A 15192-nucleotide genomic window follows, 5' to 3' on the forward strand; every position below is an offset into this window, starting at 1 on the left:
TTGACCTTTCCGCCTATGATCTGGCTAGCCGCTACAATGACATGTTTTACTCTGAAACATCTTTCTCCAATTGGTCACTCTATGTCAATCGAGAGTTTATTGACGAACGAAATGCGGATCTAGACACCTTCTCTCGGTACAATTTAATTGAGTTTTTAAGGTCTCGAGGTATGTTTTCCACGGTCTCCTCTGTCATACCTTACTGTCATAAGGTTGTGCTTGAATTCTATGGCAATCTCTCCTCGAGTGTTGGAAATCCGCGATCCCCCAAGTTTGGCCAAGTTTTTGTGCGCAATCGGGTATACAACTTCAATCCTGATATTATAAATGCTCACTACAATACACCCGCAATAGCAGAAAGTCCTCCACCAGATCTTAATGAAGTCATCTCCGTCCTCGTGGGTGGTCTGGTCAGTAAATTCCCTGCTCATTCCGCCAAGGTCTCGTCTGCCAAACTCACTTCCTTGTACTCAGTCCTTCACAAGGTCGCAACCCGCAACTGGACCCCAACCACTAACACCACAATGGTCACAAAGTCTCAGGCCCTAACTCTCTTTGCCATTGGCAACCATACTCATAATTTTGGCCGCATGGTCTTTGGTTTGGTTCTACAATATGCAAATGGGGGTCTCAAATTATCCAAGCTCCCGTTTCCCTCTCTTATTTACGGAATCTTGGAAGCACAAGGGTTCATCAAGGATATCACAGAACCATTTACTCAGCCTAAACAGTTACTAAAAATTGTTCCTGCCCTGCTTCAGGGACCTCGAAAGATTGATCTCCCCTGGTCTGAGTCAGCTCCAGAACCGACGCCAGGACCCTCTCAAACCGCCTCTGCCTCGGTACCCCCGTCTACTGAGCCTTCTACATCCGTTCCCTCCACGTCTGGATATGTGAAGATATCAGTCACTGGTGCTCAGCGTTTTCTTGATCATGCCCTTAAGAAGATAGAACAAGCCAAAACTGATTTGGCTTTCTATGAGGATGTGGCTATTACCATCCAAGCACTGTTGGCAGTCGGAGTCTTTCATGGACAAAAAGGGGGAGATAATGATGCTGGTGCTGGTCCATCTGGAAATAAGGATGACAGTGATGAAAATGAGGAGGATGATACTGATAGTGATGAGGATGATGAATGAGGGTTACTGTTGTAATGAGATATCGGCTCGCTCTTCTACTATTTTGCATTTTCTCGTATTTTTCATTTTCTCGTTGTGACTAGGTTCTTATGTCTTTTACTCCTTGTGTAATCAAAGAATTGGTGCAGGTGTTGTTCTGAATGTTGCGAACATTATTCACAACACTACTACTAACAGTATTTTATTCAGGGGGAGACAAACAGGCTTGAATTCAGGGGGAGTTGTTTTGAGCTGCCAAAGGATAAATGGGTTTGATCTCGTTTTGTCCAAGAAAGGAAAAAATGGGGAGATTGAAGGGAAATAATATTGTCAAGTATAAAAGAATTATAGAGCTAAATTATTTCCCTAACTATATCGTTTGATTTAAATTAAGTATGATTATATTATGTGGTTTTGCCTTTCTTAGGATAACGAGATAATTGTGAAAATATATTTGAGCACACAGTTAAGATCTTATATTTATGTGGATGATTTGATAAGATATGATATCAATGTTTAATAGAGTTTATTTCTAATAAAACTCTTACTTTCCTTGATCAATAGGTTTCCTTGTGAGATAAGGCTCCCATATATAAAAAGGAAGACCTAGGACTTTGAAGTGTGGCCGTTCAGTATTAAATATAATACACGCACTTTGCACGCAAAAATCTCAGGGAAGAAGAGTGACAACGTTGCTGCTGCTGAAAAGACTGCCGATAGCAAAAGTTGCCTTCAGTGTTGGAAACATTTGCAGACAACATCTGGGAAGAAGTTGGCTGAAGACTGTTTTCGTGGATTCCCTTTTGGCATCATGTTTTTGCTTTCTCGTTTTAGTTTTATTCTGATTGTTTGTTTTTAGAAAGCATTTGTTTTCTCGACTTGTTGAGGAAATTGATTTTGGTACAATCACTAGTGATAGGTTTTTGTGTAAACGTTTTGGTTTTATAGTGATTAATTTTTGTCATAAGGCACCGCACAAGTATTTATATTTGTGCATATTTAATCTCGTCCATCTATTTTTTTTTTGTCAATTTGTGTTATAAAAAGTTTCCGCTGCATGTAGATGTTGTCCGAGATGCTGTAACATCTGGAACAACATTTAATTCTGAAAAAACACAAATTTACCAGTTCTACTCTTTTTCTGATACTTTCACTATTTATTGCTATCTGTCGAACAAAATAATCCTAACAGATCATTTCGGCGTGATCGAATTATAAAAAACAAAACCAATTAAATTTTATTTGGTTAAAGCTAACTTGCCATTTACCAAATCGAATATACATATAAATCTACTTCAAAATATACATGTACACATTAATCAGAATAACTAATTTTTTTAAAAGATAGAATACAACTAAATTAACTAAAACTGTAATATGCATAAAATCCATGCAAAATAATTCAAATCTTTTGAAATTTATTATCCAAATTATTAGAATAATTAATGTACGTTGTTGCCAATTAAATAGAGATGCGTTCCATCTTTTGCTCTTACTTAATTAACAGACTAACAGTCAATTCTGGAATATGTTTTTGTTTTGTGCAGATCTATCAATGTTAAAATGGTAGAAAAACAGAAATGGCAGTGAAATGGAAAATTGTTTATTGTAAGTCAATGCTCGAAAGAAAGTACACGAAGGATACGTGCTGAGCTTCGAAAAGTCAAACGCTCAATTTTCAACTTTCCCTAGTAGCCATGAATCTAAACTCCATTTTTCTTGATCTTTGAAGAGTTCATTCTGTTGTGTTCTTTTCTCAAGAATCCGAACTTTAACTTTGCCTGCTCTTCAATCGGAAGCGAGCCAATTACTTCACACTACAGTTCAGTTTCTCTCGAGTTCTTACGGTTTCTTTCCGAGTGATCGGCTCTGTTTTTTATATCATAAGATTTGAACTTTATGGTTTATTTGTAAACCCTTTACTCTGTGTGATTTCTGTACCTAAAGTTTTGATCTTTGGAAGCATATTATTTATCGATTGAATTAATCCATCCCGTTCAAAGCATATTATTTATTGCAAACAATACGCGTTTCCTTTCTTGAACACGGCATTTGTCCCCGTAGAAATTCAATTATTCATGTAAGATTCATTTATTTACCAAGAATGAAATTTGTTTTTCTTGGGATGGAATAACTAAAGACTCGATCTTGATTTGGTTTCCCGCGAACAATGAAGCTTCTAGTGCGCGTAATCGAAGCAAGAAACCTACCGGCAATGGACCCAAACGGGTTCAGTGATCCGTATGTGAAACTACAGTTAGGGAGGCAGAGGTACAGGAGCAAAGTTATCAAGAAATGCTTGAACCCTTCATGGTGTGAGGAATTTTATTTTAAAGTCGATGATTTGAAAGAAGAGCTTCTTATATCTGTTTTTGATGAAGACATGTTCTTCAATGATGATTTTATTGGGGAGGTCAAGGTGCCCGTTTCTTGGGTTTTTGAAGCCAAGGACAAGTCCCTTGGCACTATTTGGTTCTCCTTGCAGCCTAAGGATAGAAAGGCCAAAAACAAAGATTGTGGTATGGATTTAACTTAATGTTTTTTTTTTCTCTAATGGGCATTGTTGATTATGTACTTTGAGATCACCTGTGATGAAATTTTGGATTTTGCGTTTATGATTCTAAAATAGTTGTTCAAGTTAGGATATGTTTGGTTGAATAATAGGTCAATGGAGAGTTCGATATGTTGAGTGATAGATTAGTTTACTTTCCAGCTTTTCTTTATTTATGATTATGATGGATGATGGAGTGATTTTTCATAAATAAAAAGATGGGATGTTTAGTAGAAGTCCTCATTTAGTTCATCAGCTGATAATTGACAAGTGCTCTATTCTCGTATATAGGTGAAATTCTTCTCACAGTGTGTTTGTCAAATAATAACTCATTATTGGATGTGCCACAATTCAGCGATTCTGTAAACTTAAACTCGCCAAGAAAGTCTGTAGATTCTCTAGGCTCGCCAAGGAAGTCGTCTTCTCTAAGACCATCTTCCCCTATGAGGGTAGAAGATTCTGTCCCGTCTAGAGAGGAAAAATTATATCAAACAACATTAGCTGGTAGAATTGCTCAAATGTTTAATAAAAACGTGGACTCAATGCCTGTTGCTACTGCTGATGCAACTGATGCAGCAGAGTTAACCCAAGGTGTGGATTCCGTGGTGTTGGAGGAGAAGTCGTCCGAAGAAAAATCCTCATCAGTTGATTTTGAAGAATTGATGAAAAGTATGGAGATGAGGGACCGAGGAGGCGAAGTTCCAAGTAGCTTATCCGGAGGGATAGTTGTGGACCAACTCTATGGAATAAGGCCACAGGAGCTGAACTCGATACTCTTTTCGCCTGATTCAAACTTTTTGAAGTCTTCATCGGACTTACAAGGTTCTACTGATTTGTTGATAGGACCCTGGAAATTTGAGAATGAAGGTGAAAGCCTTAAAAGAGTGGTTTCCTATACTAAAGCTCCGAGTAAATTGATTAAAGCTTTAAAAGCTATAGAGGAACAAACATATTTGAAAGCTGACTCAAAGACATTTGCTGTTTTAGCCTCTGTGAGCACTCCAGATGCTCCATATGGGAAAACTTTTAGGGCCGAAGTGCTTTACTGCATTGCTCCAGGGCCAGACCAACCATCCGGGGAGCAGTCATCTCGGCTGGTAATTTCTTGGCGGGTTAACTTTTTGCAAAGCACTATGATGAAAGGCATGATTGAAGGGGGAGCGAGACAAGGCATAAAGGACAGCTTTGACCAGTATCAGAAGTTGCTCTCCCAGAATGTAAAGCCGGTTGACATTAAAGATATCGGGTCCGAGAAAGATCAACTTTTGGCAACTCTTCAGGCTGAGAGCCAGTCCGACTGGAAATTGGCGGTTCAGTATTTTGTGAATTTCACAGTGTTCTCGACTATTTTTATAGGGTTATATGTTATTGTGCATATATGGCTGGCCATGCCTAGCATTCAGGGTCTTGAGTTTATTGGTTTGGACTTGCCTGATTCCATTGGTGAATTATTTGTGTCTGGGATACTAATTCTGCAAGGCAAACAAGCGCTGGAGTTGATCTCTCGATTTATGCAGGCAAGATTGCAAAAAGGTATTCAAATAAAATTATTCATGATTGTGTAGTTTCTGGGGTTAATGACAACCTATCTGACAATGCGAATTTTACCCCTTTCCATTGCTATGTTGAAGGCACGGATCATGGACTCAAAGCACAAGGGAACGGTTGGTTGCTCACGGTTGCCTTAATTGAAGGAAGCAGTTTTGCAGCTGTTGACTCAAGTGGGTTCTCGGATCCTTATGTGGTATTCACTTGCAACGGGAAAACAAGAACCAGCTCTATCAAGTTCCAGAAATCTGACCCTCTTTGGAACGGTAAATTTAGGATCTTTTTGTTCTATTGGTTGCTAATTGTGTGGTATGTTTCTTTCTAAGATTGAGATGTAGTTTACTCTTATTTTGTGGTTATGTTTTGTGTTCAATTTCCACTGAGATCCATGTCTCATGCAGAAATTTTTGAATTTGATGCAATGGATGAGCCTCCATCTGTGTTGGATATGGAAGTTTTCGATTTTGATGGGCCCTTTGATGAAGCTATATCACTTGGGCGCACTCAGATTAATTTCTTGAAATCTAGTATTTCAGATTTATCTGATGTATGGATCACTCTTCAAGGAAAGTTAGCTCAAGCATGCCAGTCAAAGTTGCATTTAAGAATTTTCTTGAATGATACAAGGGGTAGCAATGTCGTGAAAGATTATATAACTAAGATGGAAAAGGAGGTCGGAAAAAAGGTAAAATTCTCTCTGTCTTATGGATTCACTTCACGGTCAAATTACACTTTTAGTTTTCTTGTTAATCGATGCATGAATTGTTTGCAGATAAGAGTTCGTTCTCCTCAAACAAATTCAGCGTTTCAAAAGCTTTTCGGACTTCCACCTGAGGAGTTTCTCATCAATGACTTTGCTTGCCACTTGAAAAGGAAAATGCCTCTCCAGGTATATTTTTCGGCAACTGTTAGAAATCAAAGAATATATTGTGGAATTTAGACTTGATATTAATAATTTATGACGCATATTTTGTATAATTCCAGTTGTAATAAATATTATATCAAGATATTTTTACTTCTATAAAAGTGAATACAAATGGGTGATTATTTAATTTAAAATTAGGAGAGTTTATCAGAGTTTTATTCCTGTGTTGTGTTGTAAATGTAGGCCTTTATGATTGAAATACAAGGATCTTATATTGTCTTGTGTTGTGTTTCATTGCATCATCATCATCTTCTTTTTATCATTGGACACTAGCCAATAAGCCAAATCATTTAAGTTGGAATTAACAAATCCAACTCCCACTTTTATGCGTTTACACAATTTATGTAATTGTTAATGATTTATTGATGTGATGGCAGGGCCGTCTCTTCCTGTCGCCAAGAATTATTGGGTTCCATGCCGATCTATTTGGTCGGAAAACCAAGTTTTACTTTCTCTGGGAAGATATAGAAGATATTCAAGTTATACCTCCAACTTTGTCATCAATGGGAAGTCCAATCATCATCATGACACTAAGGCCCGGAAAAGGTTTTGATGCACGGCATGGAGCGAGGACACAGGATTCAGAAGGCAGACTGAATTTTCATTTTCACTCATTCGTATCTTTCAATGTTGCTCATAGGTAATAATCTTGATTCTGCTAAGTCTCCCTTCTTTTCTGGATGGCTTATCTGCCGCGTGTTAGAATGATTTTGCTCACGATTATGTACATTTTCTACGTATTCATAATTTATCCAAGTTTCTTTTTCTAAAAGAAAACTTGTGAATACTGTTCAGAACAATCATGGTACTCTGGAAGGCAAGAGCCTTGACTCCTGCACAAAAGGTTGAAATGGTTGAGGAAGAATCCAATTCTAATAGTGAAGAAACTGCTGTAGAGGACTCCATAGCCAAAAAGGTCCAAGCTGCAGAGGAACTCGAGGCTCAAAATCTTCAAGCGGGAGATGATGAAAATGAACTAAGACCCCTTCAAACTGAGGAGGGTGGATCTTTTATTGGAATCGAGGATGTTAACATGTCTATGGCTTATTCTTCAATCCTATCTCTTCCTGTGAGTGTTAAACCTTTTGCACCACCATTTATTTACGTTTTTGTTTAGATCAGATTGATTTTCTCTGCTATGAGATTTTGATTCTCCATGCAATCCATATTTGCTTCGTGTGTTTGTTGAGATGTTAAAAGTTTTCATTCATTACTTCCAGACTAGTTTCTTTATGGAGTTGTTCAGAGGGGGTGAAATTGATCAAAACGTCATGGAACGAGCCGGATGCCTCAACTACTCTCACACCCCCTGGGAATCTGAAAATTCGGATGTTTATCAGAGACAACTATATTACAAATTCGATAAACATGTATCCCGTTACAGAGGAGAAGTGACCAGCACTCAGCAAAAGTCTACGCTTCCCGACAGAAATGGTTGGCTTATAGAAGAGGTCATGACTCTCCACGGGGTTCCTCTCGGCGACTATTTCACTGTAAGAGCATTGCTGACCAACTACATGAAATATCTATGGCTCCAGTCTTGACTAGTATGATTTATATTTTTTTGCTGACGTAAAACAAACAGGTGTGGATCTAGCAAAGGCCAAGTGAAATTTTTTAGATTTTATCAGTAATTTTTTTCTGAAAAATTCTACTTTCCTCCCCTCATGAACTCCGGTCTAGTTCCCCTATTACAAAATCATGGCTCTGTCCTGATGCAAGATTCCTTTCACTGATAACGCGTGGTGGTTTTTATGCAGCTTCATTTAAGGTATCAAGTCGAAGATTTACCTTCAAGGTCCGTAGGATGCAATGTCCAAGTATACATCGGAATCGCGTGGTTGAGATACACAATATATCAAAAGAGAATCACAAAAAACATCCTGTCTAATTTGCAGGATCGCCTTAAAATCATGTTCAGCGTCCTGGAGAAGGAATACATTTCAGGGGCATAGATTACTGATTGGAAAGAAACAAATCTTTCTTGTATTCTGCAGAGAGGAGCGATTGCCTCTAAATCTGACATAAGTAGGATGAAGCTCGGTTACGAAATACACGTTATTGACAAGCCTGGTGCAGATGGGGTATCATTCCATGTCTGTAACTCTTGTTCATTGCACAGTTATGATTTTTATATATGTGAAAGTGTATGCAACCTGCTTTGAGGGCACATGTTAGTTGGAAAAATGTAACTGGATCCATTTTTTGGGGTTTTAGAAGATGGTATACCGTTCTTCTGTAAATGTTGAATTTGCTGTAGATGATCCATGGACAATGGAATAATGTGTTGCTTTGTTTTTTTTTTTAACCCTTTTTTGGTACCATGAAGTTATTCAAACATAATTTGTTTGAGCTTGAAGATAACAAAACTTGTGGTCAATGAATTATACTTCATCTGACTATTCAGTCTCAAATTTAATATATGAAAAAATTTATGGCCAAGTGCACCAGAAACAAAGGGTATTTATAACCTACGGGTAAGAACGACGACATAAAAGAGTAGCTCATTTTTTGAGTGAATTGTCTGGTTCGAGAGTTGTTCTCTTGTGAAACGGACTCTTAGAATAAGAAGTAATATTTTTTCATGAATCACCCAAATAAGATCTCCGTCTCACAAAATACGACTCGTGAGACCATCTCACACAAGTTTTTGTCATGGTTGGAATGATAGATGGCAAGAATAGATTTTGTAATTATTTACTCGTTTTTTTTTTAAATAGATCATTCTAATTAATTTTAAAAAAATTTGAGCTGGAATATTTCTTGAAGTAAAAATAAAATATTATTTTGTCCGACCACCAACGGGCCTGAGTTATTGGATTGATAATTGATTGTACGAGAACTGAAGACTAGAAAAATATACGGTTTTAATGAGGGCCAACATGGTATCTTGGATGAGCCCACGAATAGGTTAGTCCATTGTACTCACAGGCCCACACCACCAATTTTCCCCATTAAAATTCCTAATTGGAAATGTGGTGCCAACCAACAAATCATGCCCAATCTCATTTTTCTAAATAATATTCCATTTCATGATTTAAATATTATTGTTACATAAACTTTTTGAATTAAGATAATTGTTTTCAATTATGATAAATTAAAATACAAAGCACTCTCTCTTTGCAATCCAAGTTCATTGAAATAATATTTCAAGATGGGGTGAGGGGGTGGTCACGGGCTCACAAATATGTATCTTGTTGAAGAAGTAGGAATATCATATCTTTATCTTATAAATATATTTTATAAAAAAATCATAAGATAAATTTTTTCTAAGATGTGAGGAAAAAGCATATCTTTATCTGGTAGATATAATCTATAAAACATGTTATTTAAGGGAAACTTTAATAGATAAAACCATCTGGAGAGCATCTAAATGATCAAATATTTGTTACTTTATAAAATTATAGCTGGTGGTGACAGTGTACTTTCATTTTAAAATTATACGATAGCTTAAGTGTCGTGTTTCTATTGCTCTCCTAACAGAGTCAATTATTTCACGCCAACAATCTAATTCACAATAATTACACTCATTGTAATCTATAAGAATCAAACATGTGACATTGACTCTAATATCAATTGTAATATTAAAAACTAATCACTCTATTGAATGGTGTAAAATTTTTAAATTTTTCCTATTGGATGGTATAAATTTTTTGAGTTTATATGCAACTTTTTTATTAGTTTAATATCTATTGAGAAGCCAACGTATGCGACGGTCACTATGCCAAAAATCACTTTTTACTTCAGATAATATCTGAAGTAATAGGGTACTTAAGTGCCGAAGTATATGGACGTGAAGTAATAGATGTACCTTTTACTTCACATAATACCCGAAGTTGTAGTATTGAAAATGCCAAAGTCTTTTGGCCGGTTTTGGGAGGAAAACCGGTCCAGAATTGGACCGGTGTCGAAGTAATAAATGTGTTTTACTTCATCGATTATAGTGAATAATGAAGTAGTATATTATATAACTTCCTCTTAATTATTATTTAGCGACGGAATTCATGTTAAAAACCGTCGCTATTGTGCGACGGCATTTTAAAAGCCGTCGCTATATTGCGACGGAAGTCATGTTAAACACCGTCGCTAGTATGCGACGGAATTTATATCAAAAACCGTTGCTACTTAGCGACGGGGTTGTGTTCCGTCGCTAATATGTTAGGTAAAATAAAAAAAAATTTAATAAATCTGTGTTATGAATTGGTGCGGTAAAATATAAAAAATTTAATAAATCTGTGTTATGAATTGGTACAATCGTGTAAGAGATAAAAATTTTAAGTATTGTAAAGTGGTAAAATCGTGTAAGAAATAAAAATTTTAAGTGTTGTGAAATTGTAAAATCGTGTAAGTGATAAAAATTTTAAGTGTTGTGAAGTTGTAAAACTGTGTAAGTGAGAAAAAATTTTAATTGTTGTGAAGTGAATGGAATAAATTGGAGAGAATTTGTATGTATTTATAGAGAGTGGTGGAAGAAAATAGAGGGAAAAATAGGCGGGATTGAATTTTTTTGAAAATGGCGACGGTTTAGTAAAAACTGTCGCAACATTTTAAATCGGCGACGGTTAAAATGGAGGGAAATATATGCGGGGTGGAATTTTTTTGAAAATGGCGACGGTGTTTTTTAACCGTCGCCAAATTTTAAATCGGCGACGGTTGACTTTAACCTGTCGCTACTTTTAGCGACGGTCAAATAACAACCGTCGCTAAATATAGCGACAGTTTCTAAAAAACAGTCGCTAGTTTTAAATATGCGACGTTTTTATTTGACTGTCGCTAAAATTAGCGACGGGTTAAATTAAACCGTCGCCGATTAAAAATTTGGCGACGGTTTAAAAAACCCGTCGCATGTTTTAATCTTTTTACTTCATTAAGACATATTTTCATTATTTTTTACTTCATCAAAATTGATATGCCGAAGTAAAATATATAAAAAAAATACAGTGAAGCCCGTGTTTTTAAACATCCGAAGTAAAATTTATTATTTTACTTCGCTTGTGTTATTAATGAAGTTATTGGTAATATATTACTTCCTAATTTATTTTTGCGGAAGTAACGCCTGGCGAAGTAAAATGTCATTTTTCACATAGTGGGTCCACTGTAGACGACTTTCACTCACATTTTCCGATGATAACCCTTTTTTTATGTCCCCACTTCCGCCAAGTCGACTCTCAACAAGAACATCAATTTTAGATTATAAACTCAAGATGTGTTACATATACCTATTAGGTGAAGTAACATTTTGAGTTTATAAGTTACTTTTTATTAATTTAATATATCATGTAAGATAATTGTAATAATAATAATACAACTTCAATATTTTTAACTCTATATCAGCCCAAACTTCACGTTCCTATTGCTTCTTTAGCAATAATAATTATTGAACTCTAGCAATTTCCAATGGTTCCCTCCCCTGCCAATGACAAACCATGATCGAACTCCATGTAATAATCAAAACTATTTTTTTGGGAACAAAATATTAAGAAATTTCAATAAAATAAATAATATATTATTATATTTTAAAGAATAACGTTTATATATAACTAATAGTAAAGCATGTCTGCTGCGAATTCGTAGTATATGTATAAATCAACATAGACACATAATTTTTCACAAATTATTCAATAACAAATGTTTTTTCACAGTTTATTTATCATTTCAAACAATTATAATTTAATTTCTCTAATTGTTTGATTTTTGAATTATTCAATATCATTTTAGTTTTTTTTTAAAAGAAATTTATTTTATTTTTCCTACTTATTATTTAATTAAATTCAGTAATCATATCATCATATCTAATTTTCATGTTTCTTATTCATCATCGGATTTGATGTTGACTAAATATCTTTAATACTTGCCTTGTTTTTTTTTTATGAACTTCTTATTTTGTTTATTTGAGTCGTCCACTCTTCGAATCTTTTTTCATTTTATTTTCTCTTGTTTTTTTGAAGTATCACTTGGTTTCTCCACGTCTTTCAACATCATTGTTCTTAGTAACTAATTTGTCTAATTTGAAATGAAAGTAACTTGTGATCGATGTTTCTTGTTTGGTTCTCTAAGGTTCTCTTTATGTAACATATATTTTCCTTATAAATTAACTAAACTCATATATACTTGAATAAGTTTTCAACTTTCTCCTTTGAAACATAAAAACAATTTACAATAATAAAAAATTTCAATCCAATATTATGGTCACACAATTCTCATTTATTTCATGTCTCAATGTATTTATATTCCAACAAAGAACATGTTATTTCCATTTTTATTCTTTCACAAGACAAATGACAAACACTACAACATCAAAATTGATCTATGTTATATTATATTTTAGGTTATGCATCATTATAAATCAAATAATAGTAGTTTAAGTTTTTTCTTCAAATGTGTTGGATAATTATGTCTCAAAATAATAGAAAAATTGAATGAATATATAATAAATCATCCTAAACGAAACAAAAAAATCGTGTGACTGTTCTGAAAATTTGAATGCCTACGTGAATCACATGCATGCAAGTTATCAAATTTCTTATGTATTTTAGTTTTAATTGCATGAAGTGATTATGGTAGACATGTTTACATATTTAAAATGTAGCTTCTACTAGAATGCATAAAAAAACAGTGTTTTAAAGGTTATTCGAGACTGCGATTAGGAACGGAGATCGGTGATCGTAAAGGGAAAATATTTTTATTAAAAGACTATTTTTAATTATTTAATATATGATATATTTTAAATGGTATTTTCGAAAATGGTGATTTTTGAGGTGTTTTACGTGCCGAGTCATATTTCAAACCGGTAATCTATTTTTGACGAAAATAGAAACTTTTTGGAGGCTCTGTTAAATTTGAGAAAAGTATCATAAACAAAATATTTTAATTACTCACTAGTAGAATAATGAGCCTATTATACTAGGTTATTGAGCCTAAACCTTTGCCATGGTATTTTATATTAAAACTAGTGTTTGAAAACCCTCAACTCCAACATAAAACACACACCTCACCCTATAAGAGCACTAGGACTCCTCCTTCAGCCAAGCAACACACACACACTAGGGATGTAAATGAGTCGAGCTGTTCGCGAGTTTTTCAGATCTCGGCTCGTTAAAAAGCTCGTTCGGGCTCGTTCGTTAAGCTTATCGAGCCGAGCCCGAGCCTTATTTTGGGCTCGACAATTTGTTGAGCCGAGCTTGAGATTAATGATGTTCGGCTCGTTAGCTCATGAACATGTTCGACTAATAAGTTCGTGAGCTCAAAATTGAGCTCGGCTCGTTTAGCTGGCTCGTGAGCTCGAGCTCGAGCTCGGCTCGTTTAAGTGGTTCACTGAGCTCGGGTTCGAGCTCGGCTCGTTTAGGTAGATCGTGAGCTCGAATTTGAGATAATTAATGAGTTATATATTAAAATAATTATGTATGATAAATAATAATAAATTAAAAATTAAAAATCTATACATATTATAAAAGTGTGAATTAAGATCAAAGTTATTTGTTTTTATTTGCTTGTAGATGAAGTGAACATATATTTTTCACAAAATATTAAATTGAATATGATTTGTTTTATTTTGTAAATCTATATCTTTTGAATGAGTTATATATGCAAGAAGTTTCTCAGAAAAAAATTAATATATACAAATTTAATACTTCCAATAATATAGTATGAAATATAAAAAAATTTATGTTATCTTAATTTTGAATTTTTGTATTTAAATAACATATTGCATAAATATGTTATATCATTAAAGAGTTGAACACTTTTTGACAAATATAATAAAATATTAATTAAATCATATTTTGTCAGTTGTCTAGAAGATAGAATAACCAAAATTCATTGATTTTATTTACTTGTAGATTAAGTTAAAATATTTACAAAAAATAAATATAATTTGTAGAATACTGAAATAACAAAATTCTTTGATTTTATTTGCTTGATGAAACAAATTTCTTTTTTCTACAAAACACTTAATTGTGTGGAGATTTGTAGAGGCATCAAATAGAGAAGAATATACATTTCTTCTCATAAGATTTGCTAATGAAGATGGCGAGAATATTGTTTTTCAAAGAGAAGAAAAAATTGATGACAAAATGAGTGGTCAACGTTATGTATTATACTTTTGTCTCCTCTCAAATTTAATTTTAATACCTGTTGTGGGGACCCGGAAGCTAATCTAGTTCTTAATCGTCATTGGGACTAATTAATCAATTATAATAAATAGGGTTTAATTTTTTTTTCTAAATTACACAGCGGAAACACAATGTAATTAAATTCAAATTACATATTAAACATCACATACAACTATTGTATGATCTACAATAATCCGACTAGGTTCAACCACAAGTCAGTGCTGAATCCTAAGTTGCTTCAAAGCCCGGATCTCCACGCTATCTAGTACAGCCTCGTTCTCTTCTCGACCCTGATCCTAGCCCACCTGTTGTCATGCACACATACAAACAAGACAACAGTCGGATAACTCCGGTGAGATATAAATATCCCAGTATAAATCATGTATACATGCAATCATATAAACAATATAAAAGCATAAGACAGCAAATCATATCTTATATCAAAATCATGACATGAATCAATAACAAGAATAAGTCATATTCTAAACATGTACCATAATCCGGAACATAATTCAATATCAAGAATAAATTCTATTCTAAGCATGTACCAATATCAGGAACATAATTCAACATTCATCAATACCAATCGATATAACTGTCACTCAAACTCGTGACTCTACGTTTTAGACTAGACTCAATCCTAGCATAGGGATCCCGGTTTCCAAATGTGGTGATCCTATATCGAATTCCGTAATAGAAGGAACAGTGATTCTATTTACTCGATATAACCAATTATGGTGTTCCCATATCGATTTACGATATAATCAAGTATGGTGTTCCTATATCGATTACGATATAACCAAATATGGTATTCTTATATCGAATTACGATATAACCAAATATGGTGTTCCTATATCGAATTACGATATAACCAAATATGGTGTTCCTATATCGAATTCCGTAATAGAAGAAATTTCAATTCTATTTACTCGATATAAC

The 15192-nt window shown here is 34.4% G+C and overlaps 1 protein-coding gene across 2 annotated transcripts; it reads left to right on the forward strand.

Moving 5' to 3' along the window:
* Positions 1 to 2630: 2630 nt before the first annotated feature.
* Positions 2631 to 8448, forward strand: LOC140838852 (C2 and GRAM domain-containing protein At1g03370-like). 2 transcript variants are annotated; one of them, XM_073205459.1, is made up of 9 exons: positions 2632 to 3637; positions 3961 to 5202; positions 5301 to 5483; positions 5619 to 5902; positions 5990 to 6106; positions 6520 to 6782; positions 6938 to 7211; positions 7363 to 7635; positions 7903 to 8447. In XM_073205459.1, exons 1-9 carry the CDS (start codon positions 3289 to 3291, stop codon positions 8095 to 8097), a joined length of 3180 nt encoding a protein of 1059 aa, XP_073061560.1. In that variant the 5' UTR covers positions 2632 to 3288; the 3' UTR covers positions 8098 to 8447. The 2 variants fall into 2 exon arrangements, with proteins under 2 accessions (XP_073061559.1, XP_073061560.1); XM_073205458.1 differs by having other exon boundaries at positions 2631 to 3637; positions 5619 to 6106; positions 7903 to 8448.
* The last annotated feature ends 6744 nt before the right edge of the window (positions 8449 to 15192 follow it).

The sequence above is a fragment of the Primulina eburnea genome, chromosome 8 (genome assembly GCF_022965805.1).
Source record: "Primulina eburnea isolate SZY01 chromosome 8, ASM2296580v1, whole genome shotgun sequence".
In the NCBI taxonomy this organism is placed as follows: Eukaryota; Viridiplantae; Streptophyta; class Magnoliopsida; order Lamiales; family Gesneriaceae; genus Primulina; species Primulina eburnea.